At 55.4% G+C, this 24,765-nt stretch overlaps 1 protein-coding gene across 4 annotated transcripts; it reads left to right on the forward strand.

The window, feature by feature from the left end:
* Nucleotides 1-4,230: 4,230 nt before the first annotated feature.
* TMEM151B (transmembrane protein 151B) lies at nucleotides 4,231-24,709 on the forward strand. Of its 4 annotated transcripts, none has more exons than XR_012994990.1 (3): nucleotides 4,231-4,323; nucleotides 11,512-13,696; nucleotides 19,078-24,709. XR_012994990.1 is itself a non-coding variant. In XM_076334362.1 (3 exons), the coding sequence occupies exons 1-3, from the start codon at nucleotides 4,391-4,393 to the stop codon at nucleotides 12,946-12,948; spliced, it is 1,638 nt and encodes a 545-aa protein (XP_076190477.1). In that variant the 3' UTR covers nucleotides 12,949-24,709. The 4 variants fall into 4 exon arrangements, 2 of the variants coding, with proteins under 2 accessions (XP_076190476.1, XP_076190477.1); XR_012994991.1 differs by having other exon boundaries at nucleotides 19,177-24,709; XM_076334362.1 differs by lacking the exon at nucleotides 4,231-4,323 and adding exons at nucleotides 4,391-4,445; nucleotides 10,724-10,869 and having other exon boundaries at nucleotides 11,512-24,709.
* The last annotated feature ends 56 nt before the right edge of the window (nucleotides 24,710-24,765 follow it).

The raw sequence follows: 24,765 nt of genomic DNA on the forward strand, positions 1-24,765 counted from the left end.
AAATTCTCTGAGCCATTTGTTTCTGTGCCTTATTCTTTTCTGAGGGTGATGGGCCAAAAGGATCAGGCAGAAGAAAACATTTGCCAGGGGAGGATTTGGCTCACTTTCCAGGCACTTGGGGTGGTCGCTGCTGCTCCGGAGTTATGTCAGACAAGATGTCCTGAGGACTGTCAAACAGCATCTGGGCAGCTCTGAATCCGCTTTTCATTTCTAGGGGGGATGTGAGGGAGGGCCCTGGGTATCCTGCTGGGCTGCTGCAGAGAGGAAAGTGATTTAACACGAGCCAGAAACCTCTGTGGAGCCTCACAAATAATTGTGCTGCTGAAGAAATAGACTCTCATGGGGCTGGATGAAAAATAAGCAAACAGCACACAGGCAGCCTGTTGGAAGGGGAAGGATCAGAGCAGCGATCAAAGAGTTTCCAACAACAGCAATTCCCATCTGTGAAATACAACCCAGAGCATGAGCTACAAACCCACCTACTTCACGAGGTTTCAGACTTTGCGCTTTTGTGGACCATTGGCATCTTGCCCATGGAGATGCGGACCCCTGTCTAGTGATGCTGAACGGAAACTAGTTCCCCAGGCACAAATTAGTGACCCCTGCAGGTTTCCTTCCCACGATAAAAAAGGGCACACCTGGATCTCCTCCCAGCAGACATGAAGTCTGAGTGTAGCAGAGGAAAACTTAACCAATGGCACAGATTTCCTTGAGGACAATGACTGCAGAGGTAAATGGCACCCACGCAGTCAACACCACCGACCAGCAATGGCAAAGGGATATTGTTTAACCGCAGCAAGAGGCATGTTCCTTCACCCACGCTCCCCTTGTTGCATTAATAAGGAGTAGTTTAATTGGAGCGATGCATTCTGGAAGGCTCAGGCAGCCAGCACAAAATATCCTTGAAATTCCTAAATTTAATAGGCATTAGTTTCCGAGTGTAGAAAATCCTGCATCCTAACACGAGGGGATTCTCTGCTACACATCTTCTTAAGAGAGAAAAAGCAGCAGACCGCTAGGAATCATTGATTGCTTCGAAACAAAAGACTAAGTTTTGATCACACTTGGCCTATTGGGCAAAATAAAGCTAAACACAATATTTTTTTTATATATATGCATACACGATGCTGCAAAATCCAGTTTTATATTTAGGCTACAAATAGCAGCACAAGGATAGATATCTATGGTCACTGGTTTAAAATGCAGCCTCTGTCAAAATTTTTACAGAAATTAAATGCAAATTTACTGCATGGGTAACAACTAAAAACATATTTAACCAGGAGCAAAAAGGCTATTTTCTGTAACTACCAGAGGCAGAAGTGTGAGACCTTTTCTGGCTCGATGCATTATGGAAAGTGAACAAATACTGCTAATATGACCTAGTACTTTATGTCTGCTTGGAACAGATATGAATGTCTCTGCAGGGTGGCAGATACAAGGTGTCTGGAGAACAAACCTATTGATATCCCAGTAAGGGCATCACCTCTACTTCAGTTGCCATGTCTTCTTAAAAGCCTCCCTGCTTCTTTCAACCATTTTGTCACATCAGAAATGCCCCCGTACCAGAAATGACCTGCTCTCCAACATGATCTTCCAGTAGAGCATCCCAAAACCTACAGGAATAACTGGGGGGGATTCTCACATATTAGAGCAAAGATATTTTTGTCTCTTGCCCTCAAGAGAAGGGGGGTTGAGTGGTTAGGGCAGTGTGTTACAATTTGGACTGCTGGGTTCTCCCTCTGACGGTGACACAGAACACAATCTTGGACGTTGGCCATCTTGCCTCAGTTTCCAAAAGGCCTATGCATCATATAGCCTTATTTCTCCCATTCTCGGGGGAGTCCTGTGCTCTTTGCAATACGTTATCAGCCATGCCCTCGGGTTCCTATCCGAGCGTCGAAACCTGCCACGTGCCTGTTTCCTGCAGAAAACGGCTGAGAACTTGCACAGCTTCAGTTCTGACGGAGCAGGGCACAGGACTTCTTTGTGGCTTTGTGACTTGGCAGTGTTGTCTCCAAGACACAGAAAACATGCTGCCAGGACCAGCATCCACGATGCCTGATACAAAAAACCCTATTTCTGGCTCACCAGTAGCTACTGAATCCACTGGTGGAGGATAAATTGCAGGGCTCTGTGTGGGTGGGTCCATAGGGGTGGCAGCAGCCTACTTCCCAAGGATTAGTCCTAGCGGGTAACAAGCCCAAAATGGGCACACCAAAGGAGGCTGCTCCTTGAGTCTGTGGGTGTGCTGTGGAACTCCTTGCCACAGAATGCACGCAGCATCTACAAGTCCAAAGTTAACAGGAATTCAAAAGTGAATGGGCAAATTCCCTGGAGAAAAAGCCACCATGGGCTATTAAATGCAAAGGCATAAACTCGTATCACCTTTTTTCCCCCTCCACCCTTCTGATTTGCTCTTTTTGGGTGGCATTCCCGCCTTTGAGAGAAAATCAGAGCTGTTCCTGGAGGGCGATCATCCCACAGGCGCCTTTGGGTCTAGCCGAGGTCACTTCCTCCAGGAGTCCCTAGCACTATAAAAAGCAGAAATGCGTATACAGATGCAAATTATTTGCAACTGTCTATTAGTGTGCAAGCAACAGCATACAGTGCTGCTACAGAAATCCTGGCAGCTCTGGGCTTGTGACTCTTTGCCTTGCTCTGCCATGGTACACACACACACACCAGTCAGCTCTCCTTGGAGGCATGGGATCCATCACGTGAGGATGGGTCTGAAACCCTTGAGAGCCAAAGTCTGCCTAGAGGATTGGGCAGGGGGTGCCTGAGCGGTAGGCAGCGAAATTCAGAGCAGGCTGCTTCTGCTTGCTGCTGTTCCCATGGAAACAGGGGAAAGGCGAGAGGAAACGCATCCCCAGCCTCTTTTGAAGATGAGCTCCTTCAGCAGCACCCCCGGCTGCCACACCTATTCCCATAGGAAGCAGTGGCTGGCAATTGCCCTCGGATGCGTCTCCTGGAGCGAGACCACCAGGCCTACGGGCTGTTCCTTCCCCATCCCGAGCAACCGAGTGGGCAAGAGCAAACCACTCATCCCAACCCCAAGGCTGAGCCTCAGAGCTCAGAAAAACTGAAGCAATTTCCAGCAAATTCTGCAGCTTATGTTTTTCCCCAGTTTGGATCTGGGGAAGTACCTGCAGGGACACCTGCTTTTCGAAGACTGTCAAGGAAGCTGGGCTCTACCTGCAATATCTGGACCTAGATGAGTCTGGACCCTTCCTGAGCCCTGTGTGTGTGTCCCCTGAGGATGCTACTGTGAGTTTAGGTGGAGGGTCTGAAGAGACTTTCCCACTTGCCCCTGCAACCAAGCAGGTTAGGTCTGCGGGTTAAATATGCTGCAGTCAGCTCTGTGACAGCTAGCTGAGCATCCTTGGGCCTGGTGATCATAGCAGCGAAGATACTGCCCGACCTAAGGTTTTCCCCCGAGTGCTGGTATTAGCACTGATGGCCAGCCTTACCCCCCAGACCAGCTGGGGCTGCCCACAGATTAGAAAAAACATAGCTGCAGCTCATGCAAAGCGCTCCTGGTCCTCTGAGCTCTCCCACTTCATCCCGAAGGGAGGAAAACCCATGGGACCCCTCGCCTCCCCATCGGGCAGCCCGGCCGGGGCCGAAGCCCGCCCGGCCGCCCCGGCCAGCCTGACGTCCCCTCGGTGGGTCTGGGAGCGGGACCCCTCCCCGGCAGCGCCCGGACCGCAGCTCCGCTCCCGGTGGGGCTCCCGAGGGGCGGCCGCACCGGGCTCCCTGCCTGCCTCCCTGCCTGCCTGCCTGCCGCCGGCGCTTCAAGGTCACCCGCCGCCCCGCTCGGGGCGGGCGCGGATCCCGCCGCGCCCCTATCCCATCCCATCCCATCCCATCCCATCCCATCCCATCCCACCCCATCCCATCCCCATCCCCATCCCCATCCCCATCCCGTCCCCCCCGCCTCCGCCGCGGCCCTCCCACCGCGGCTCTGCCCGCCCTCCGCCGCGCCGGGCGCGGGCGCGGGAGCGGGAGCGGGGCTGCGCTGCGGCGGGGCCGGGGGCCGGGGGCCGGCGGGCGGCGAGCGCTGCCGCCGTGCCGCGGCTGGGGGCCATGCCGCCGCGCCGCCCGCCCGCCGCGCCGCCCCGCCGCCCGCCCGGCGACCGGCGAGGCAGCGCCCGGCGGCGGGCGGGATAATGCGGCTGCCCAGCCCGCAGGCACCGCCAGCGGGGCGCCCCCGCCGCCGCCGCCGCCGCCATGTCCCCCCCGGCCTCGGCGGCCGCCGCCAGCGAGGGAGGCAGCAGCACGCCGGTGCCTCCGGAGGAGGAGGCGGAGGGGGCCCGAGAGGAGGTGAGGAGAGCGGCCGCCCCCCCGCCCGGGGCTGCCCCCAACCACCCTCCCTCCCCGCCCGCTTTGCATGGCGCGCTCGTTGACCGCCCCGCCGCGGTCCGGGACGGGCTTTGCCCGCACAGGTACGGACCCCCTCGCCGGGAGCCCCTCTCCCCTCCTCCGGCCCCGGGGCTGCGGTGCGGGCCGGCTCGGGGGGGGGGGGCGAGGAAACCCTCCCGTCGGTCCCCGCCGCCGGCAGGTTGCCCGTCTCCATCGCTCGCCTGTCACCTCGGGCTCGGCGCGGTGCCCCCGGGGCTGGCAGGGGCGCAGCAGCCAGCGCCGTCCGGAGATGTGGCCGGGGCCGGGGGTGGCTGGGGTGTAGGAGGAAGGGAGAAAATCACAAAAGAGAAGCGCGGGGCGCTGCTTGGGCGTACTGCAATGGGAAGAGGTTGTTATGCCTGGGAGAAATGGATATGGAGATCCCCCTTCCTGCGCTCTGGCTTTGGGGGTGCCAGGAGGTAGCACAGCTGCCTGGGTCACTGCGAGGGAAGACGCTGTGGGCAGCAGGGGAGATGGCTTGGGGACATGCTGAGTCCTGGGGTTGTCGCTGGTGGCTGCTCTCAGCTGGAGGTAGGCTGGGGAGAGCAGAAGGTGTGGGCTAGGGCAGGCCAGGTACCAGCACAGCCTTGCTTCCAGGTATGCTGCAGTCCTCCCCCCCAGCTGATGACTGCTCTAGCGTCCAGGCAGCAGACGCCAAAAAGGGTCAGGAGCAGGGTGCTCTGTGCATAGGGAGCAGCACAGGGAGGCAGATATGTGAGCCCCTTTGTCTGCCCCCACAGATCCTGCTTGCAGCTTGGGCTTCCCGAGAGGAGAGAACGCAACCACACTGACTAGCAAGACCCTGCTATGGGGCTCGCGGCCCATGGAGGGCAGCTAGGCAGTGTAGGAAGGGCAGCGTTCTCCTGGCGTGGTGTGTTGTCCTCACCGGTGAGACAACAGCTCAAAGGGCAGCTTGGGGGGCTGCTCAGAAGCTGGCGCATCACTCATCCTCTGCTGTTGAGGAGCTGCGGTTAGCAAGTGCTGCATAATCCTGGTATTCTCTGCCTCCTTGACTTAGGAAGAACATGCATGCCCGTGCACGGTTATTCTATATATACAGACTTATATTTAGATATAAATAATTGCGGGAGAGGAATGCTGAAGTTCAAGGACTGGGAAGCTGTAAAAATACCATATACTCTGCTCTGCGGCTGTTCCTCTGTTCTTGCTTCCATTCAGCAACCCCTGGTGCCATGAGCCCAGGCTCTCCAAACAGATCCTGACTAGTAAAGCTAAACCGTGAGGTGCCTTTTTAGCATGAGGACATGCTTGTGCCACACTGGGACATGGTCCCTTGCCCTCAGTGCCCTGGCAGTGCTGGTGCTACATTCAAGAGAGCACAGTGGCTTTTGAGAGGTGCCAGAGCGAGAGCTGTTTTGGATGAAAGAAGCGTAGCAGGGGCAGTGCCCGGGTGAGTTTCCCTCGCCTACAGTGTCCCCTGCCTCACGGGGATTACAAGAAGATCGTCTGGGCTTTGATTGCTCCACGGTGGCTGCCAACTAGGGTGTCAGTATAATCTTACCCCGTGGGAGCAGGCAGAAGGGCTGCAGTCCATGACCTGCACTGTTTAGGCTAAGGGCACGCTTCCTGTGGCCAGAAGCTATCACAGACTTGTATGAAGCAGCTGGTGGAGGAGAGGGATGCTGCAGCCTCTCCTGACAGTGCCATGCTTGCTGGTGTCTCCTCTGATGCAATGAGAAGAGACCTTAGTGGGGAGCTTGGATTCATGGACTGACCTAGGGCAATCCTCTTGTCTTCGGAAATATCGGGAGGGGAGGGTGTTCCTGCTCCCCTATAGTGCCTGCGTAAGGCCTTACTGGCAGTGTGATGTCCTCGTTTCCATCAGGACCAACTGCTGCTGCCAGCATTGCTGAGTGTCCCGGGAATGTGGCTGAATCCCACCTGTAAGGGTCCATTGGCCAGGGCTGGCAGGGAGCCAGAGGAGATGTCTGGGGACTGGAAAATGGGAAATGAGCTCTGTCCTGTTTGAAGGTGCCTCATCTTGACGTGTCTTGGGCCACTGTACCTCGGAGGCATACAAGACTTCAGGTGCTGCTCAGCTTGTCCCAGCAAGGCAAGTAGCAAGAGCTACTGGCCAGAGCTGGCTGCAGCGGGCTGGCTGAGCCCTTGTTCCCTGTTGGCATCACACGCATATACCTACACTTAATGGTGGTGAGCTGAATCTCACTCAGCAATGCATTTCCACCTTGGAGGGTATGAAATGCCAAGGGACAAGCTCTTCAGCTTGGGAAAAAGCAAAAAAATGTCCTTGTCCTGCTGCTCAGGTGGGATCCGATGGAGGGAACCAGTCCTCCTCCAAGTTGCTGTGTAAAATGGAGACCTTGGTACTGTTGCAGGAGCTGACTGCTGGCAGGGTTCCCTGGCTCCTAGATGCTCAGCCTTCCCCTTTCCTCTGCAGTTGGCAACGCTGCCAGCCTGGGGCTGGGCCAGCTCTTTCTTCTAGGCAGGTAGCTCCTGAATCTGGGTGGTAGGCGTGTGGGGTGTGATGTGGGGGTTTGCTGAGACCATCCTGACCAGGAGTTGCCGATGTCTGTCTGGGGCCTTGGAAGACGGTGGCAGTTCCTAGAAATGACTGGATCCTCCCCACCTGCCTTGTTCTGGGGATTCGAGGTCAAAGGGGACAGGGCTTATTCATTTGTTGCATGATGTAAGCAAATCAGCAGGGCAGAGCCATGGAAACTGATGCTCAGGAGTCCCACTGGAGTCCCCTGCAAGCTGCTGCCACAGCCTGGCACTCATGAGCTACCTGGGCCTTCAGGCTGCTGCTCTGGGGCTTTTGATTCATTTTTTCAGCCCTGTAGAGGGCTGTATCTAGGACACCAAACCCTGTGAACCCCGGGGCATCTTGTAAAGTGAGGACTTAGTGTTCTGGGGGTGAATTGGAGATTTCAGGCTGGTCTCTGTAGGGAGAAGCAGGTGAGAGACGCGTGAGGTGAGGACATGGGTACACTTGTTAAATGGAGGGACAGTAGATGGGGCCAGGGACAGGCTGTTTCAGAGAGAAGCTTTGTAGAGCTTGAAGGATTTCTGGAGTTGTTTAGTGTTCAAATTTGCAGGGTCAAGGTTGTAGGGGCGATGAAGGTGTTTTGGCCCATGTGCTTGGCCACAGGGGCTCTGGGCAGGTTTAACCCCTCAAGGCTTTTTTGAGAAGAGGAGTCCCCAGATCTCAAAGGAGTTAAGTGCAAGCAGCGATGGGGGCCCTCTCTTCTACTGCCTCTGCCCTGTGCATTGCGGGCATCTCCATTTGTTTCATGGCTGCTCATAAGTCATCCCCTCCATCCCTTCCCATCCATCCCAGAGCAGCAGCTGCAGGTGTGGGACTCCATCTCCTTTCACCTCAGGGGCAAACACTATGTATGAGGGAAGGGGAGGCTGTAGCAACACTCTACCCCTTGCCCTTCCCAATGTGTGTTACAGTTAGTGCCCAGGCGCCTGGTAAGGGTTGTCCCATGCATCCTACATGGTGAACGGAAGCACAGAGAAGGGAGTTGACTGGGGTCCCACAAAGGGGTTGGCCAAGCCATGGCTGGACCAGTTCTGCCCTCTAGCACTGCAGAGATGTTTAGGTGCACCTGCAATAGCGGATTTGCTTACCACTCTCCAGTGCTCAAGCCTGAGCAATGGGGGAGGCTTCCAGTGATGGAGGGAAACCCTGTTTGCAGTGAAGTAGGGCAAGCCTTTCGCCTCATTCCAGCAGACTGCAGCGGGCAGATGACTATGGCATTTATATCAGAGCCTGCTCTCCTCTCAGTGACACTGTTCTGGGACAGAAAGGATTTCCCTTTCCCCAGCTTTTTCATCTGCATGTTTGCTGTGCTGGTCTTCTCCAAGGCTGGTTAAGAGCTCAAGGAGGCAACCTTATTCAGCTGCCTCTGCAGGGGGAAGCCGCGGAGCCAGTTGTTTGCTCCTGTGAGCCCTTTGCAGCCCGGGAGAGGAGCAGGGATGCTGCAGTTCCTACTGGGATTAGACTCTGCAGCTGGCTCCTCCTCCGTCTCTGCTGTGGTTGTATCCCCTGTCACTGGCACTTTATCAGCTTTCAGAAACCCCACCAGCGTGGCCGATGTGTATGTGTTTTACCTCAAAAGCCTAGGACAAAACTGGGTTGTAAACAGTTTACAGCAGGGGGTTAGCGTGACCCTGTAAAAGCGCTGCAGTATCTAAATGCTGCGTAGTCCTAGGAGGAGACTAATGCGTGGACTAGAGCCCTGCTAACACAGTTCCTGGAACCAAGCCTGGGCTGCATCGCACTGCCTGCCGCCCTGCCCCGGGTGGGTAACCGCAGCGGGGCTTGCCTTCATCTCCGCAGGACGACAGCCAGCATCGCCCTTCTCCTGAGCAAGATGATGCAGGCAGTGAGGGATGTGAGGGGCCGGGGAGCGACTGAGAGGTGAAATTTGCTTTTCCGAGATGGACCTGGCCGAAAACCTGCCTCCCTGGTGCCCCTTCCCCAACTTGTCAAATGAGTGAGCTGAATGCTTTGCTTTATTCCTTGTGCTCCATTTGCAGATCCCCCCCCAAACAAGGCACTGTTTCTGTGCAAGCCCTCTCACCCCACAGACACCCCAGGGTTAGCATGTGCCTTGCATCTCCTGCTCAGACCCCCCTGTGCTCCTTCTTCGGCTGAGCAGTCCCCTTAGAGCCTCACAGCCAGGGCTGCCGCTGCCAGGGAAGATTTGCAACGCAGAAGGCAGCTGTGGGAGAGGAAACCTTCAGCCACCTGGGTAGTGGCACAGCAGTCCAGTGCAGGAGAGCCGTGCTGCAGCCAAGCAAAGGCAGAGGGATCCGGGCAGGCTCTTGTAACCGCAGCGTGGACCTGAGCAGGCAGGGCACAGCTCAGGTGGCTCTGCCTACTGGGTGCCCCCCCTTCCTCTCCTCTCTCCCTTTTCTCTTACCCGGGGTTCCATTCTTGCCCCACGACTGTGAGGCTGCCACAGTGGAGGGTCGCCCTGGGAAGACTGGGGCGCACATGTGTCCATGCCAGAGCTGCTGAGCAGAGCCACCCCGCGCCCCTCGCTGTTGCCTGCAGACCAGCGCTACCCCACCTGCCTTCCCTGGGCTCTGTGTCTCTGTCGCCAGCTCTTGCTCTCAGCCGGTTGCCCCAAAGAGGGGGGCTTAGTGCTACTGATGCTCCGGACCCCGACTGGGACATGCCATCGTTCCCCTCGCCACCCCTCTGGATGTGACGCCTGCTCCGCTCATCGCAGGCTGGCTGCTGGGCGGGCGGGAAGGGAAGCTCCCTGCCTCCGGGAGAGAAACCTCTGTTGGAGATTTGGGCCAGATCCAGCCCTGCTAATCGCAGTGGCAGAAGTCCCACTGGCATGGGGTGGACCAGGCTTTGGCAAGGTATAGGGAGGAAAGATTAGCACGTGGGACTTCAGGGGACCAAGCCAGGGCTGAGGGGCTCTTCAGGGAGAGCAAGGGGGATTTCTCAGAGGAAAGAAGAGGCCCAGATCTGTCTCTAGACCTGCCAGTGACATTGTGACCTCTGGTTCTTGCTTTAATTTCCCTTTTCATGCGAGAGTGAAAGTGACCCCCCTGCTTTCTAGCAGCGTGAGCCCATTAAGCTCTTTGGGATCCCTGGATGAAAGACCTCTCCAGCCCAGTGCACTCAGGAATGGAGGAGGGATGGGGACAGGCTTGGACTTCACTGCCCTGAGTGGTGTCATTACAGCTGGTGTTAGCCCCTACAATGGCGGAGGTGAGCTCAGGAGCCGTGCTGCGTGCAGTGGGGGAGGAAAAGCAAAGCTGAAAGCCTCTTAGTGGGTTTAGTGGCATCTGCACAAGGCTGGGGTTCTTGCCCCCCTCTCTCAGGTTGCACCTTTGGAGGTTGCTGGGTTGGATGGTATTTGTGCTGGATGAAGTCTTTTGTGTAAGAAAGCAAATAACCTCTTTGCCTGTTCTCCCTTTGGGTGTGATAATGTCAGGTCTCACTGACCAAGCTGGATCAATACTTGAGACTTCAGGGTGTTGCAGAGAGTGACAGAAGTTTCCTTAAGTGTTTTTTTTTTCCCAGGTCTTTGTGAAACCCTGCACAGTTCCGATGGTGAAGGCACCAGTGCAGTCTCTTTTAAAAAAGTCCTATTGCTGAAGTCCTGCCCTTTCCTCACCATGAAAGACCTCAGAGCAGTTTTTCCAGAAGTGTGGGCTGTCACACCCAAATCCCAGTACAAGCAGGGACATTTGCTGGTAGCCGTGACTGGCCACTCGCCCTCCCTGCTACTGCAGAGCAGTGGGGTGCTCTCCTCTTCCAGCCTGAACACCTTTTAGGACATTATTCCATATTCACTTTCTCTCCCACCAGAGGTGGCTGCGTTTCAGTTGTGGAAAAGTACTTTCCCATTTGTGTGGTTTATAAAGCACTTGAGAAGCACTTCAGAGCCCCTTGGGCTGCCAGGTGTTGTGGTGGGAGTTGCCATTACCAAACAGAGACCTTCCCAGCTGCAGAAGGTCTGTTTCCCCACTTTACAGGCACCCCAGGACACTTGTGCTGCCCTGGTAGGAGAAATCTGAATGCTGCTGTTGGTCGTTACTGGGAAAGGGAGAGAGACTTGTGTGCGAGCGGTGAGAGGCATGGTGGGATGAGCTGCGGTGAGGTGTTCAGGTGGGACGACCCATCAGTTAAAGCTGCCTGCGCTGGTGAGATGGGTGCAGAAGCCGAGGTATGTGGGGGAGATCCCCCAGCCTCCATCTTGCTGTGCTTCAATACCCCTCCCTGGGACATGGTAGTGGTGGGGGTTACTCCCCACTGAAGAAGGGGGATGCTCGGGGCGCAGGCCAGCAGAGTTGCCCTCTGCTGCTCTCCTCCACATCCAGCTGGGCTCTGGCCATCTCCCAAGGAGGGGCAGAGCACCGTGAAGGGAAGTGGGGGTGACAGCTGCCCACACTGTGGGACTGTCATCCTGGGAGAGATCCCGGCCTCCGGCCTGCCTGCTGAGGCTAGGAGCCCTATGGCATCTGCTGTTTTGTCCCCGTTCACAGAGCTACAGGTGCCACCATGGCACCCTGCTGCCTGCTCCCCTTCCCCCTGCCGCTGCAGCCTACTGACTCCTCTCTTGTTTTCTCTTCCCTTCTCTTGGTCCCCCGGAGCAGCAGCGGCCAGTGAAGCAGTCTCTCAGCAAGTCCCTGTGCCGAGAGTCCCACTGGAAATGCCTGCTGCTGTCCCTCCTCATGTACGGCTGCATGGGAGCCATGACCTGGTGCCATGTCACCAAGGTGACCCGGCTGACCTTTGACAGCGCTTACAAGGGCAAGTCCATGATGTACCACGACAGCCCCTGTTCCAACGGCTACGTCTACATCCCCTTGGCTTTCCTGGTGATGCTCTACGTGGTGTACCTGGTGGAGTGCTGGCACTGCTACACCCGCAATGAGCTGCAGTACAAAGTGGATGTGGAGAGTGTGCACGAGCGCGTGCAGCGGATGCAGCAGGCGACCCCCTGCATCTGGTGGAAGGCCATCAGCTACCACTACGTCCGCAGGACCCGGCAGGTTACCCGCTACCGCAACGGGGACGCCTACACCACCACTCAAGTGTATCACGAGCGGGTCAACACCCACGTGGCAGAGGCTGAGTTTGATTATTCCAATTGTGGAGTTAAGGACATCTCCAAGGACCTCATTGACTTGGAGAGCTACCCGGCCACGCGGCTCCGCTTCACCAAGTGTTTCAGCTTTGCCAATGTGGAGTCAGAGAACTCCTACCTGACCCAGCGGGCCCGCTTCTTCACGGAGAATGAGGGCCTAGATGACTACATGGAGGCCAGGGAGGGGATGCACCTCAAAAACGTGGACTTCAAGGAATACATGGTGGCCTTTTCCGACCCAGACAACCTGCCTTGGTACGTATCCCACTATGTCTTCTGGGTGGCGGCTCTGCTGACCCTATCCTGGCCCCTGCGGGTGCTAAATGAGTATCGCACCTCCTATGTCCATTACCACGTGGAGAAACTCTTTGGGTTTGACTACGTGGCGGTGACGCCGGCCGAGGAGCGCTCCTTCTGCCGGAGGATGCCCCGCGTCAACACGGTGGACAGCACCGAGCTGGAGTGGCACATCCGATCCAACCAGCAGCTGGTGCCCAGCTACTCGGAAGCGGTCCTGATGGACTTGGTGGGGCTCTCTGGCTGCACCAGCTACTCCACTTGCCGGTACGGGGGCTACCGGCAGAACTGCGAGCGGTGCCACAGGACTATAAGCAGCTCCTCCATCTTCTCCCGCAGTGCCCTGAGCATCTGCAATGGCAGCCCCAGGATCCCCTTCAGCAGCAGCCGCTTCTCCCTGGGCCGCCTGTATGGCTCGCGACGCAGCTGCCTCTGGCAGAGCCGGAGCGGGAGCCTGAATGAGCAGAGCTGTCCCACCGAGCAGACCCGCCTCTCTAGCCAGGTGACTGTGGAGGAGGAAGACCCCCCTCCTTACCAGGATGCCCTCTACTTCCCCATCCTCATCGTGCACCGCAACGAAGGCTGCCTGAACCACGACCACCGTCACCTCCACCGCAACGGGTCCTGCGTGGAGACCTCACTGTGAAAGCAGAGGGCGGTGAGATCTTGTTGTCTGTTGCCTGGCCTGAGCCAGTGCAGGATTTGGGGAGAGGAGCACAGGGGAGGGAGGTGGCCCAGGAGGACATCAGGATGGAGTGGACATGGCATCTCGCTCCGGCAGACAGTGAAAGCTCACCCTGCTGTGGCTCTGACCCCCCAGAGGGGTGAGTGCTGATGCTCCCCCTGACATGGCACAGAACTCTAGACCGACCACCACAAGCAAAAAAACCCAAACCCAACGAAACCAACTCCAAAACCGTAATTCATGGCATCAAGATACAAAGGGGGGAATAAAAAGACAGGCCTGATGCAGGGAGGGGGATGCTTTGGCTCCCAGCCCTGGCTCTAGGCTGGCTTGTGCTCCGAGGAACCAGCAGCCACCAGAAAGCGCCCTGCTGCGCCTCTGCCCACCCCGCTGCCCACGCTGGAGCGAGACCCCTCACAGGGTGGAGGGGAACGGGCCCTTTGGGAGCAGCGTGTAATTGCCTGTGCCTAAAGGTCTGGGGCATCCAGGCACATGGAGCTGAGCGGCAGGTTAGAGCAAAGGCTGAAAGCCATGAATCAGCTCTTCCCCTTCCCCCTGACCGTTCCCCACCCTTCCCGCTTTTTTTTTAGACCACGCTTCGACTGTTACTCTGTTCTCACTGTTGGGAATGGCACCGCCTCCAGAGGATCCCAGGTTCGACTCCTTAGGAAGCCTCAGCACGCCAGCTCTGAGAGTCGGCGTCCCCTAGGTAAAGGGCTTTCAGTTTGGGATTACAGCAGGCAGGCAGCACTGGGGAAGGGATGAATGTGCAAACCCAGATTGCACTACTGATCCGCTTGCTGGAGGAGGGCTCAGCTGGAAAGAGAAAACGGGAGGCCCCCAGTGAGCTGGGGAAGGGGGAGAGGATGGCCCTGGGACAGGCATCGTGGTAATAGGCGGCGCGTCAAGTGGCTGGGGTCCCTTCCTGGCTTTGAAGTGTGTCCTAATCAGTTCAGACAAGCATCAGGGAAGGCTCTGGTAGATTCAGCTGCAGTTCACCTATTGATAATAGAGCAGCAGGTTGGTGCATGTCTGCAAGAGTGAATTTTGCATGAGATCAGGCTGGGCTCTGGCCGCAGACTCTGAGCTGCAGGCTCCTGGCAGCCTGGTTTTGTCAGAGGGCTCTGAGGGGCCGCACGGGAGAAATGCAAAAGCACGCTGGAGCATCGGGAACCCGGGCTGGGGAAATGAGGAGCAAAGGGATTCCCCTTCTGAGGGCCCCCACCGTGAGTGCAGGACCTGCAGCTGGGAGGCAGGGAGGCATCTGCCGTGAGGGATGCTCTGCAGAACAGAGGCTGGGGATACATTAGAGGGGAACCTGCTGAAAACAAGTGGTTTGCACTACAGAGGTTTTTGCAGGGAGGTGTCAGGCTGTGAGAAGTGAGGTGGCTTCTGTGTAGCCCATTAGCCCCTGGGTTCCTCTGCCTTGTTCTTGTCAGGGCAGGTTGCCCTGCTCTGAGCTCTGTGCTGCCCCTTCTATCCTGCTGGAAAGGATCTTGGTGATGTTGGGCAAGGAGCCTTCATGTCACTGAAGCTGCATCAGTGGCTGCAGCATGCAGGCACCCAGCTTCTCCTTCTTTGTCAACACATCCCCAGATCTCTCGTGTCCCTGTTCTCAGAAAAGCTGTCTCTTTTTCAGTCAGCTCTTTGGAGGGGCACATGCCAAATCAGCCAGCAATCTCTCCAGACAGCACTGCTTCTCAGCCTCACCACGCTTCCCTCATCCACTGAGGCAAACAACGGCTGAGAACAGCAGGTCTTGGGTGACAAGAGCAAGTCCATTAGCACCTGGGCTTTCGAGCTTCATGTCTGCCTCTGCATCCATCGCAGAAGGGCAAGATGTAACAGCAAACAGTAAGGCATTTTATTTAGTTCAGCTGGTCTTCCTCCTGCCAACTTATTAATAAAGGGTCTGTTTCTCTAGTCAGGCTGCTGTACTGCTTCCTCCCAGGTCTTGGCGAGGCTGCAAATGCACCCTTCCAGCACATCAGTCCTCTTTTGAAAATCATCTCTTGCTGGCAAGCCTGGAGCGGTCAGCACCTGTGGGAGTTGTAAGGCTCCGCTTGGCTTTGCCCCCAGAGTGGTCTGTTCTTCTGCTCTTTGTGCCTTGCGTGTCCTGGTCAGTGTCTCTTGCCCTTGTCCTCCTGGATCTCAAGTGCTAGACTCCAAACAATGGCAGTGTGAACAGAAAGGCCCTTAAAATCCCACTCTGTTATGATTCTGTCTTGTAATCTGCCCTTACTATCACTACCAGACCTAGATGTTGGCTTAAATAAGAGGGTCCCTTTGAGAACAGGGAAGCATAAGGTCTCCAGTGTGGGCACACCCTTCTCTGCGATTTGTTCTCATCATTATTGGCACAGATTCAGACTGGGTGAAAGCGGCTACAGGCCCCTTGGCTGCCCTGGGATTTTCTTGCTTAGTGATAACATTTGGCTTGCTGTGCGCTTGTGCTTCTCTCTCCAAGGGCCTAATTAAGCCAAGGCCAATGCTGAGGGTCCTCGTGACTCTGGGGAGATAATGGTGTGTGCTTGTATGTCCTGGTGAATCAGGAGACATTCAGTCAGTGGAGCTGCAATGGGTCATTAGTGAGGAACGTGGTCCGCTTGTCCTTCCCAACATGTTCTCTTTGAAATCTCCTACACATTGCTTAAATTAGGCTGTGATGGCTTGTCTTTCTATCTCCAGCCTCCAAGGTGCCTGGGACAGAAGGATTTATCAAAGGTTTGGCAGGCCTTTTAGCTCCCTGGGGCAAAGACAGTCCTCAGAATAGGGATAGATTAGTAGGGTCTCTGTGCCCCCATTCTTTAGCACCTGCAGCAGAGTTCTGCTTTCAGGCACCTTGTCCTTGGCTCTTTCTAGGCCTCTTCGTGAGATTGCCTCAATTCATTCCTCTGGCCCCATTTTCACCCACGAAATCTTATTCTGGAGGTGGTCTATCCAGGCGGATACACGCGTCTTTGAGGCACGGCTGCTGCTCTGGCCTGCAGGATCCATGCAGAGTCTTCCTGCTGCTGAACACCTTCCCCATGCACATAGTGCCAGCTGCAGCCAGGTCCCAGATGTAGTCCCAGTGCCACAGTCTGTGGCCATGCCAGACCCACAGCACCCTGAGGAGAAGTGGGACCTCTCTCACCAGTGCTCTCCACTGCATGCCAGGATTTCTCGGAGATCCCTTCCTCATATTCCTAGCCCTCCTACCCACTGCACCTGGTGGAGCTGCCCCCCCGGTCCAGCCTACTCCATTCTTGCCAGGCTGGAGACCTTCCTGCGCTGTCTTAGGCTCAGGAAAGGGGGATGGCATGCTTGGGCATGGAAGGGGAGCCGGACTGGGCAGGAGGGACAGGAGCTGCCTGCTGGCTTGGCAGAGAAGTGGTGGAGCTGGAGAGGACAGACTGAAACTGGGGTTGTGCTCCCTCTCCTTCTCCCTGCCTGCAATGGCAGGGCAGCATGTCTAGCCAGGCAGGGAAGTTCATGGCAGGCAGCTGGGCTCTCCCTTCCCACCCCCAGCATGAGACGCAGCCAGCAGAAGGGGTGTGCGTGTGTAGGTTTCCTCCTAAGTGTTGGCAAAGGACCCTAGTGCCCCGGGCAAAGGGCAGCTGATTTAATTCTCCTTGCAGCTCGGGTTATCAGCACAGATATCCAAAGATGGTCTGTCCCTGTTCTGGCGCACAGCCTCTCCGTGGTGGAGTGGTCCCATCTCCCCCGGCACACAGACATCCACCCGCCACAGCTCCAGGCTGAGCAGCAGTCAGGCGCCTGCTCTTCCTGCAGACTTGTGTCTGCTCTCTGCCGTGTCTGTGTCGGTGACGACGATTCCTTTGGCAGCTCAGTCGATGGCCCAGTCTGCTCCTTTCGTGATAGCCTTCTCCCTTATATCTAACCTGAATTCTCCCTGCTGTATCTTAATCCCATTACTTCTCCTCCATTGACTGGTGAGTTTAATTGGCTCTGCTCCTTTTCCTCATGGCCTTCCCGACACAAGCAGGTGTTATCTGGTCTCTGCAGCCTTCCCTTCACCAATCCCAGTGTCTTCTCTCCCCCAGGATCTTACTGGGCAAACCCTGGCTTGCATGATGGTGCAGAAGTTTTCCCTGTGTAGCGAGTCTATCCTTCCTGCTCTGAGCCTGGCCTGGGCGAGAAGAGAGGGCCAAAGGTGCAAGCAATGCCGTGGTCTGTCAGGCTGGCTGTGTCCTCATTTCTGGTGCAGAAGATCTCTTGAAAGTGAGCAAAGTACACAGAGCTGCTGGCCCCTTACGCAAGGAAAGCAGAACAGCCTGCATCACCCTTCGGGAAGGTGAAAGCCGGGTGCTTGTCAGTACGAGGGGGCAACAACTAGAGGATCCCCGCAGTCAGACGGCTTTGTTTTTTTCCATACATCCTTCACCCGTTGCAGCTTTCTGTGGGCTGAGAGTCAGGCTCAGCATTGCACTTGTCAGCAGGCTTTCCTCTCATATTGGGACGAGTAAAGCGGGAACACTGCCAGCTCCTCTTCCTGGCGCTTCATGGCGTTAATACCTCCCCAGAAGAGAGCTAATCCTCACTGCTGCAAGGCTGGACAATAAGTTTAGGCTATTTGGTGTTTCCCGTTGCTGCCAGTATACTTGCTGGGTACTTAAAAGCTCTCCAGCTTTCCTGGACTAGAAAAAGAGAGAGAATGAACATGTGAGAAGCTCTGGATTAGCTGACCTTCAAGACACATCACCACCCATTTATCCATCTTTCAGCACACACTGGAAGCTTCCCAGATAGTGCCCAGCTCTTTGTTCCTGTAGGACCAGGCGGTGACACCAACCAGCCTGGTGGTACTTCTTGAGCCCACTGCATGTCAAGCAGACCATACGAAGGAGGGAGATTGCAGAGAGGGCTTTGGGGTTGAGCAACTGTAGGGGCGTTTGTTAGGACAAGGAGAGGGAATCTCATCTTATGGCCAATGCCAAGCCTTCCAGAGTCACACACCAGGCAAATACTCAGGATTAGTGCTGGGGAAGCTGCTGTTTTTCTGATTTCAAACAAGCACACCCACCTCCTTTTCCACTCCTCATAAAATACATGTTAGAGACCCAGGCTGTCCCTGCCCTCTTTGTTGTCTCTCCGCTCATGCTCGAGAGGCTGCAGAGCTGTTTAGTAACTGATGGATGCCCATGGAGAGAGGACTGCAGGAAGAGGTTTATTAAGTGGAAGTTTAAGAAAGTTAGGTAGCATCCGATGCCAGTAAATCATTGCCTGCTGATTAGCTTGTGGGAAGAATAATATCGTTTAAGCTCGCTCTCTTTTAAGCCAACCGTGGCTTCAGTACTGCTGTCTAATATCATAGAAACATAGAATGGTGGTTGTCCAATAAGGTTGGAAAAGACCTCTAAGATCATCGAGTCCAGCCGTCAATCCAACACCACCATGCCCACTAAACCATGTCCCTAAGCGCCTCGTCTACACATCTTTTAAATACTTCCAGGGATGGGGACTCAACCACTTCCCTGGGCAGCCTGTTCCATCACCAGGGTGCTGCCTTACTTTTAGCAGGGTGCGACCTTGCTGCAACGTGCTCCTACTCTGCTGCAGTAGCTGTAGGGCATGGGTCTGAAATACACCACCACCAAGAAGTTGTGTTACCAAAGAGCTGTAAGTCTCAATTTGTGATATGTGCTTCTAATCATGTTTCATTCATATTCAGTGGTTAGAATAAGGTCTCTATGAATATGATCTGGATCCATATCATCTCAGAAATGGGACATGGTTTAAGTGTTAGCTCTATTTGGTAATACTGCCTCCTGTGTTGCACGTGGGCCTAGAGTCTCCACCGAGCCAGGTATGCGTGGGCACTAAAGGCTGGTTCATAGGACCTGGGAGCCCAGTGGGGACTTGGGAGGAGCCTGCCTAGGGCTTTTTTCCCCGTGAGCTTTCTGGAAAAATGGGAAAGGGGCTTAGTCACATTTCAGGTAGAAATTAATGGGCTATGTTCATTCCTAGTGTAATTTTATTGAAGCCAGTGGTGCTATACCAATGTGAGCTTGGCTTAGCAACTCCTCAGAGTGGTCTGTTCTTGAGTCCAGACAAACTGATCTGTCACAGTGTTGCTTTGATGCATAGAGTTCGTGTTGGGACTCGGCCGACATGAATGAATGTTGAATATCTACTGTCTCTGCAAGCAGTGGGTTGAATTGTTCTGCTCTACTGCCTCCATCACAGCTGCTCCACCAAGGGAAATGTTATGCCCATGGATACGATCTCGTCAACTCCCTCAAAAGCAAGCTAACAAGCAAATTGACCTCCACCGCACTGGGAGAGGAGCCTTCTCCCACAGGACCGTAGCCTTTCCGCACACAAGGTAAAAGAGGTCCCAAGGACAGAACTGAACCTGAAAGACCCGTGGCCTCATGGCCTCCCCTTCCTCCTTCCCTCCTCCCTCGTCTGTCTGTCTTGGGGGAGGGACAGCTTCTTTGTGGAGTTCAGCAAGCTCCTCTTCCTGCAGCTCGTAACCAGGCTCTACTAACAGGTACATCATCCACCTATGCAACACTTCCAGAAGCTGCCGAGTTTTCAGGAGCCCATTACAATGTGCGGCGTGGCCATCCAGCACTGAGAATAAGCACAGCGGCTGCTGGAAAGCTAAGTGGGTTTTATTCCTCCCCTCCTTCTGAGGAAGACTGTTTTTGTTGGGGCTTTTTGTTCGTTCGTTCGGTTTTTGTAAAATTCATGTGGGGAAATGAAGCTTGTGAGAAATTGGTGCCCATCCTGAACCCTCCCCAGTCCTTCGAACTTAGGGAATGGATGGATCACCTACTGTGATTATAATTTAGCGGACTTTGTAGAGCAAAGTAACTTCACACACAGACACACGAGATTCTTTCACTCTCCATCAGCACAAGCCGCTTCTGCAATCGTAGCTACTCACATTAGTGAAAGAAAAAGCCTAGCTAGAATGTGGTGAGATGACTTAGTATTTTGTATCAGTCCCATGGTCCCAATGTCCATTAGGAGTGCCGTCAGCTGCCATGCCATGAATTCGGACTTTGGATGGCAGCCCACAAACCGGTCAGGGTGGAAAGGTTTGGAAAACCCAAGCCTGAGTCTATACAGGTCTCCAGAAGCAGATACAGAGAAAGGATCAGCTGAAAGCAGATGTCGCCTCCTGCTTAGCCCAGCTGGAAGCTGGTGGGCTCTATCTGTGCTGCACCTGTCCCCAGGGGCCGAGCAGAGGGGAATGAAAGTAACTGAGCATCTGACAAAGCAGCGCGCACAGCACCGTTCAGCCGGTTGGCAATAAAGCGGTGACAACTAGACCCCAAAATAACAGGATTTCACTTTGGAAATGCCAATGGCTTTTTCAAACTGAAACGAGACTAAAAGCCCTTAACAGTTGTGAGGAGTGTTTCAGGTTGCTGTTCCTTGCTTAAAAAAATTAATTTTTGACAATGGGGTGGCTTTAAACGCTCCACTTCAGCCAGCTCTGATAGAAATGCACAGTGCTGGTGGAAAAAAAATGCTCAAGGAAGGTTGGGATGGTGTCCCTGTGGCTTCGCAGTGGGGTAGGCTGATCAGGAACGGAGGCTGGAGTTTAAAGTCTTCCTCTGCCCCTGGAGGTGTGACCTGGCTGTCCGCCCAAGCGTGTGTGCGTGGCAGGGCGTGCTTCTGCGTGCTCGTGTGCACGGCCGGGACCCGCGGTCCTGCAGAGGGTTGGTGTGTTTGTGGCTTTGGTCTGGTGTCACCCATCTGTCCTCACGGCGAGGGCTTTGTAAGGTGACAGAGCATTGCTTGTTCCTGGTGAGAGGAAGCTCCTGACCTGGTTTTTGTGAGGAGGTGGTGTGAAGTGTCACATTTGCTGCAGTGAGTGGCAGGGAGCAGGGATAAAAGCATGGAGCAAGCTGTGTTTGAGAACAAGCTAATCCCTTGCTGGCTGCCTGAAACGGGAGAGCTGCTGGATCTGCTCCCTGGCCAACGCTCTCCAGCTCTTCTCACCCTCCCCAAACCCGATGTGCAAACTGTCATTCCTCTGAGCTAGCCAAAGCACCCCCCTCCCCTGAACTCCTCCGAGGCTGTACATTCACATCATTTCGGTCCTCTCCCTGCTAGGCACCATGGGCTGGCCGTGAAACGCCAGTGGACGTGTGATGACCTCGGGCGTGCTGGTGGCCAGACCTCACCATAACCTGCTGGTTTGCCTGCGCATGGCCTTCCAACAATGCTCCCTGCCCTAGCGTGCCTCATGCTTGCTTGGTGGAGAGACAGCACAGCCTGCAGAGCATTGCAGCACATCCTGGCCTCACTTTTGCATCACTTTATGCTTTCCCAGAGAATTTCACAGCACTTCTCTGAGCCTTTGTAGACAGGGTAAGTTTGACAGACTGAAGTTAGAAAACATTTGACATTTTGGTGGTCCTGATCTCCAGTGCCCCAGTGCTGTCCCTGGGGAGGAGAGGCAGGTCGGCTGTTGTGGTGGTGCGGGACCAGGGGACGGCGTCGCAGTGAAAGCAGCGTGTCTGCTGGGAGAGTCTCTGAAGATGGGCTCTGTGCTTCTCCACTGGGCCAGAGGGCAGCTTTGCTGTGGGCTGAATGATGTGCAGCTGATGGATGAGGTAGCTGAGGAGGGCAGAATAGCATGTAAATGCTCAGCAAGATGTGTGGAGAGGAGGGGCTGTGTGAGAACAGCTGTAAAAGGCTTTGCAGATGCAGTGGTTTTTGTGGGAGACACGAGGCAAGACAGGGCAGGAGGCTGCTGTGCTGGAGCAGTGGTGCTGCGAGGCTCGGAGGATGGAAGGGAAATGGAGGGAGCGTGGCATTTGATGGAGAAGCCAGGGAACAAAGCGGGCTTTCAAAGCAGGCTGTGCATGCTCTGGCCGAGGAGACAGGCAGGAGGTATTTCCAAGCTGAGGCGCCCAGGCCAAGCCTCGCTGCATTGTCAGAGCAGTGATGTTGCCTCCAAGCCCAGCACTGGCAGCTCGAGCGTGTCACCAAACTGCAATGGCTAATGCAGCCACAAGGTGTAAATGTCACTAATGAATAAATTGCCTTGTGCCTTGGAGAGGCTAATTGATCACGGCCGGGGATGGGGATCTGACAGGCTTGGCTATTTCAGGCATAGCCTGTAGGGAGGAGGAACGCTTCATTTCTGAGCTGTCCCCTCCACCTAAGGAAGCCAGTTCGGGGCTTGGCTCTGCACTGCTCCCCAGCTTCCCAGCTGCATGAGCTCAGGCTTCATTCCTCTTCACTGCAACTGAAGGAAAGAAGCTGGAGAGGGTCTAGGTTAGACAGAAGTGCCCTGTCAGCAGGGCGGTGCATGGGCCCGGCCAGGGCTAGCTGGTGAGGGAGTTTGGAGGGAGGCTGCTGCACACAGGGCACGGGTGGTGTAGGTGCTGACAAGGTAAAGTGGTGGGTCCCCAGCGATCAGGAGAGCTTGCGTCAGTTGTCTGGGGTGCAGGGCCGTGGCCTGCACCGTGTGTGTTTCAGGCCAGTAGTGCTTGGCACCGTGTTTTACAAACGTGCCGTTTACTCCCCAATTCAGTTTCATAGTTTCTCCCTATAAGGGATGACCTGGAAATGCTCCGAGCCTGCCCCAGCCCAAGCCCTCACCCAGTCTGGAGACAGCTCTATTATGCTGTCCCAGGGGCAGCGCACAGGCCCCCCCGATTTCCCCCCCTGCTGTTGAACTCCAGCCACCAGCACCTCGGCTGGCTGTGCAGAGGGCCAGCAGGTACCCAGCAGGCAGGGACAGAAGCTCAGCGTGGACAAATCCAGCTCCGTGGGAGCAAAAGCAGGCTGAACGCAGCAACCATTTCCATGCACAGCCTCTGCCCATCCCCACGTCAGCCTGCTCCTCCACCTCCAGTTGGTGCTCAAAACCAACCTGCCGTCCTGTTTACGACATATGCCAGCGTGACACCTTGCAAATCGATGCCTGGGTTGCTGTGAGCAGAAGCCACCAGGCTTGGGAAGCTGGCCACCGGCTCCTGCTGCCGCGCACGCTGTGCTCAGAGCAGCGGAAGCAGGGCTCGCCATCTGCTGCGGGAGGGAGCCAGCCGGGTGCCCCTGCTCCGGCCTGATGGGGCACCCGCTGGCGTAGGTAAGTGCAAGCCCTTGTGTCATTCCCTCTCCTTTACTTCCCGGCCACCCCCTGTCTCCCCCATCTCCCTGGCACAGACCCACAGGCAGGGGATGCTCCCAGTTCGGCTGGAGTCCCTCTGCTGCCGAGTGTCACTCACGCTGTGTCAGTGGATGGCGGCGGGAGGGAAGACCAGGTCCCAGGCAAGGTGCCAGAGGTCGCTCCCTTCTCTAGATGAAGGCCCACAGCTGACCCCCCTCCTCAAAGCCCCACAGTACTCCTTGGGGATGGATCTCACGGATGAGCTAAGGGGTCCATACTGGCCTTGTGCTGGCACGTGCCCTTCCCAGCACAGAGTGACCTGCTAGTTACCACTCTGCAAGGTAGTCCCACACCACGGTAACTGGACCTGAAGCTGAAAAGTGACCCACCAACGGCAGGAGCGTTCACACTCAGACAATCTGCTGTTGCTGTCAGGGCTTTCATTTTTACCAACGTGTATGGCGTTTGAAATGCTTTCAACCCTTGCAAACTGGCAGATAGTGGACTGTTGGTCTTGTGTGTGGGCAAGTGGTGCAGGCTGCTTGGTTTGGGCTTTGCTCTTTGGCCAAGAGATTGATGGGAGGGAAGGCAAAGGGTTTTCCAGGCAGCAGCTACCTGTCCAGGCGTTCCTGCATGTGGCAGCCCAGGAGTGGGTTTGGAGGGTGCTCAGGTGGTGTTAATGGTCTCGGCCATTTGCAGGAGGAGGAGCCGTGAGTATCCTGGAAAGCAAGTCAACGGTTGTTCTGGTCATGATACGTTTTCCCAAGCCCTTTTCTTTCCATCCCTGTTCCTCACTGGCTCTGGTGGCCAATTTCTCCTCATGTGTCTTCTAGCATGTCTGAGGGATCTCATCGCTGCCCTCCCAGCACGAGCTTTCATTGCACAGCTGGCTGACCAGATGCAGCCCTGTACTTGGAGCTACAGGCAGGCTTGCCCAGGACCAGGCCACCCCCATTAAGCCCCCACCCCACCCTCGCTGCTGGAGCTGTTCCTTCATCAGCCTGATGCTGATCTGGGTCTTTTCTGCTGTTTCTGAACACGAGTTCTCATCTCATTCAGGTGTGTCATTCAGTGGAAATATTTTGTAAATGCAAATAAAAAGAAATAACTCTATTCAATACCTCGGTCTCGAGGATGGGAAACAAGTAGTGGGAGACGTCCAGGTGGGGAGGTTTCACAGCTGCTGCTGCTGGTTAAGTTTTCTTGTGGATGTAGTCCCTGGAGCATCCACAAATAGTTGGGAAGGGAGCTACACAACCTGCGAGGGCTTGGGGCTAAGCCCTGTCGGCACCCCTCAGGCAGCCACTGCCGCAGGGGACAGCCTCGCACTCCATCATTTCTGCTCTATAAGGGGCTGACATGGCACAGGTAAAGGTCCTGTTGGCTGGTGTCCGGGGGCGCCACGGGCGTCTGTATCCATCAGGCAGAGCAAGGCAGAAGCGGGTACGTGGCGAACAAATTCTTTTGTGAGCACTGGGAAACAGTTTTTACTTTTCAACTCTGTCAATATGATCTAGCTCTGTCTGTCTCTCTATATATGTACAAACAGTATATCACAATGTTGCCTTTTTTGTTGGAAATATCAAAGTACAAAGATTGTAAACCAAATCGGTGTAATAAAAGTTTCAGATGATTCACTGAGGTGGCTGCCAGCGGTGGGTCTGTGAGCGCTGGTGCTGGGCAGGGCTGGGAGACGC

Source organism: Aptenodytes patagonicus, chromosome 3 (assembly GCF_965638725.1).
Source record: "Aptenodytes patagonicus chromosome 3, bAptPat1.pri.cur, whole genome shotgun sequence".
NCBI lineage: Eukaryota > Metazoa > Chordata > Aves > Sphenisciformes > Spheniscidae > Aptenodytes > Aptenodytes patagonicus.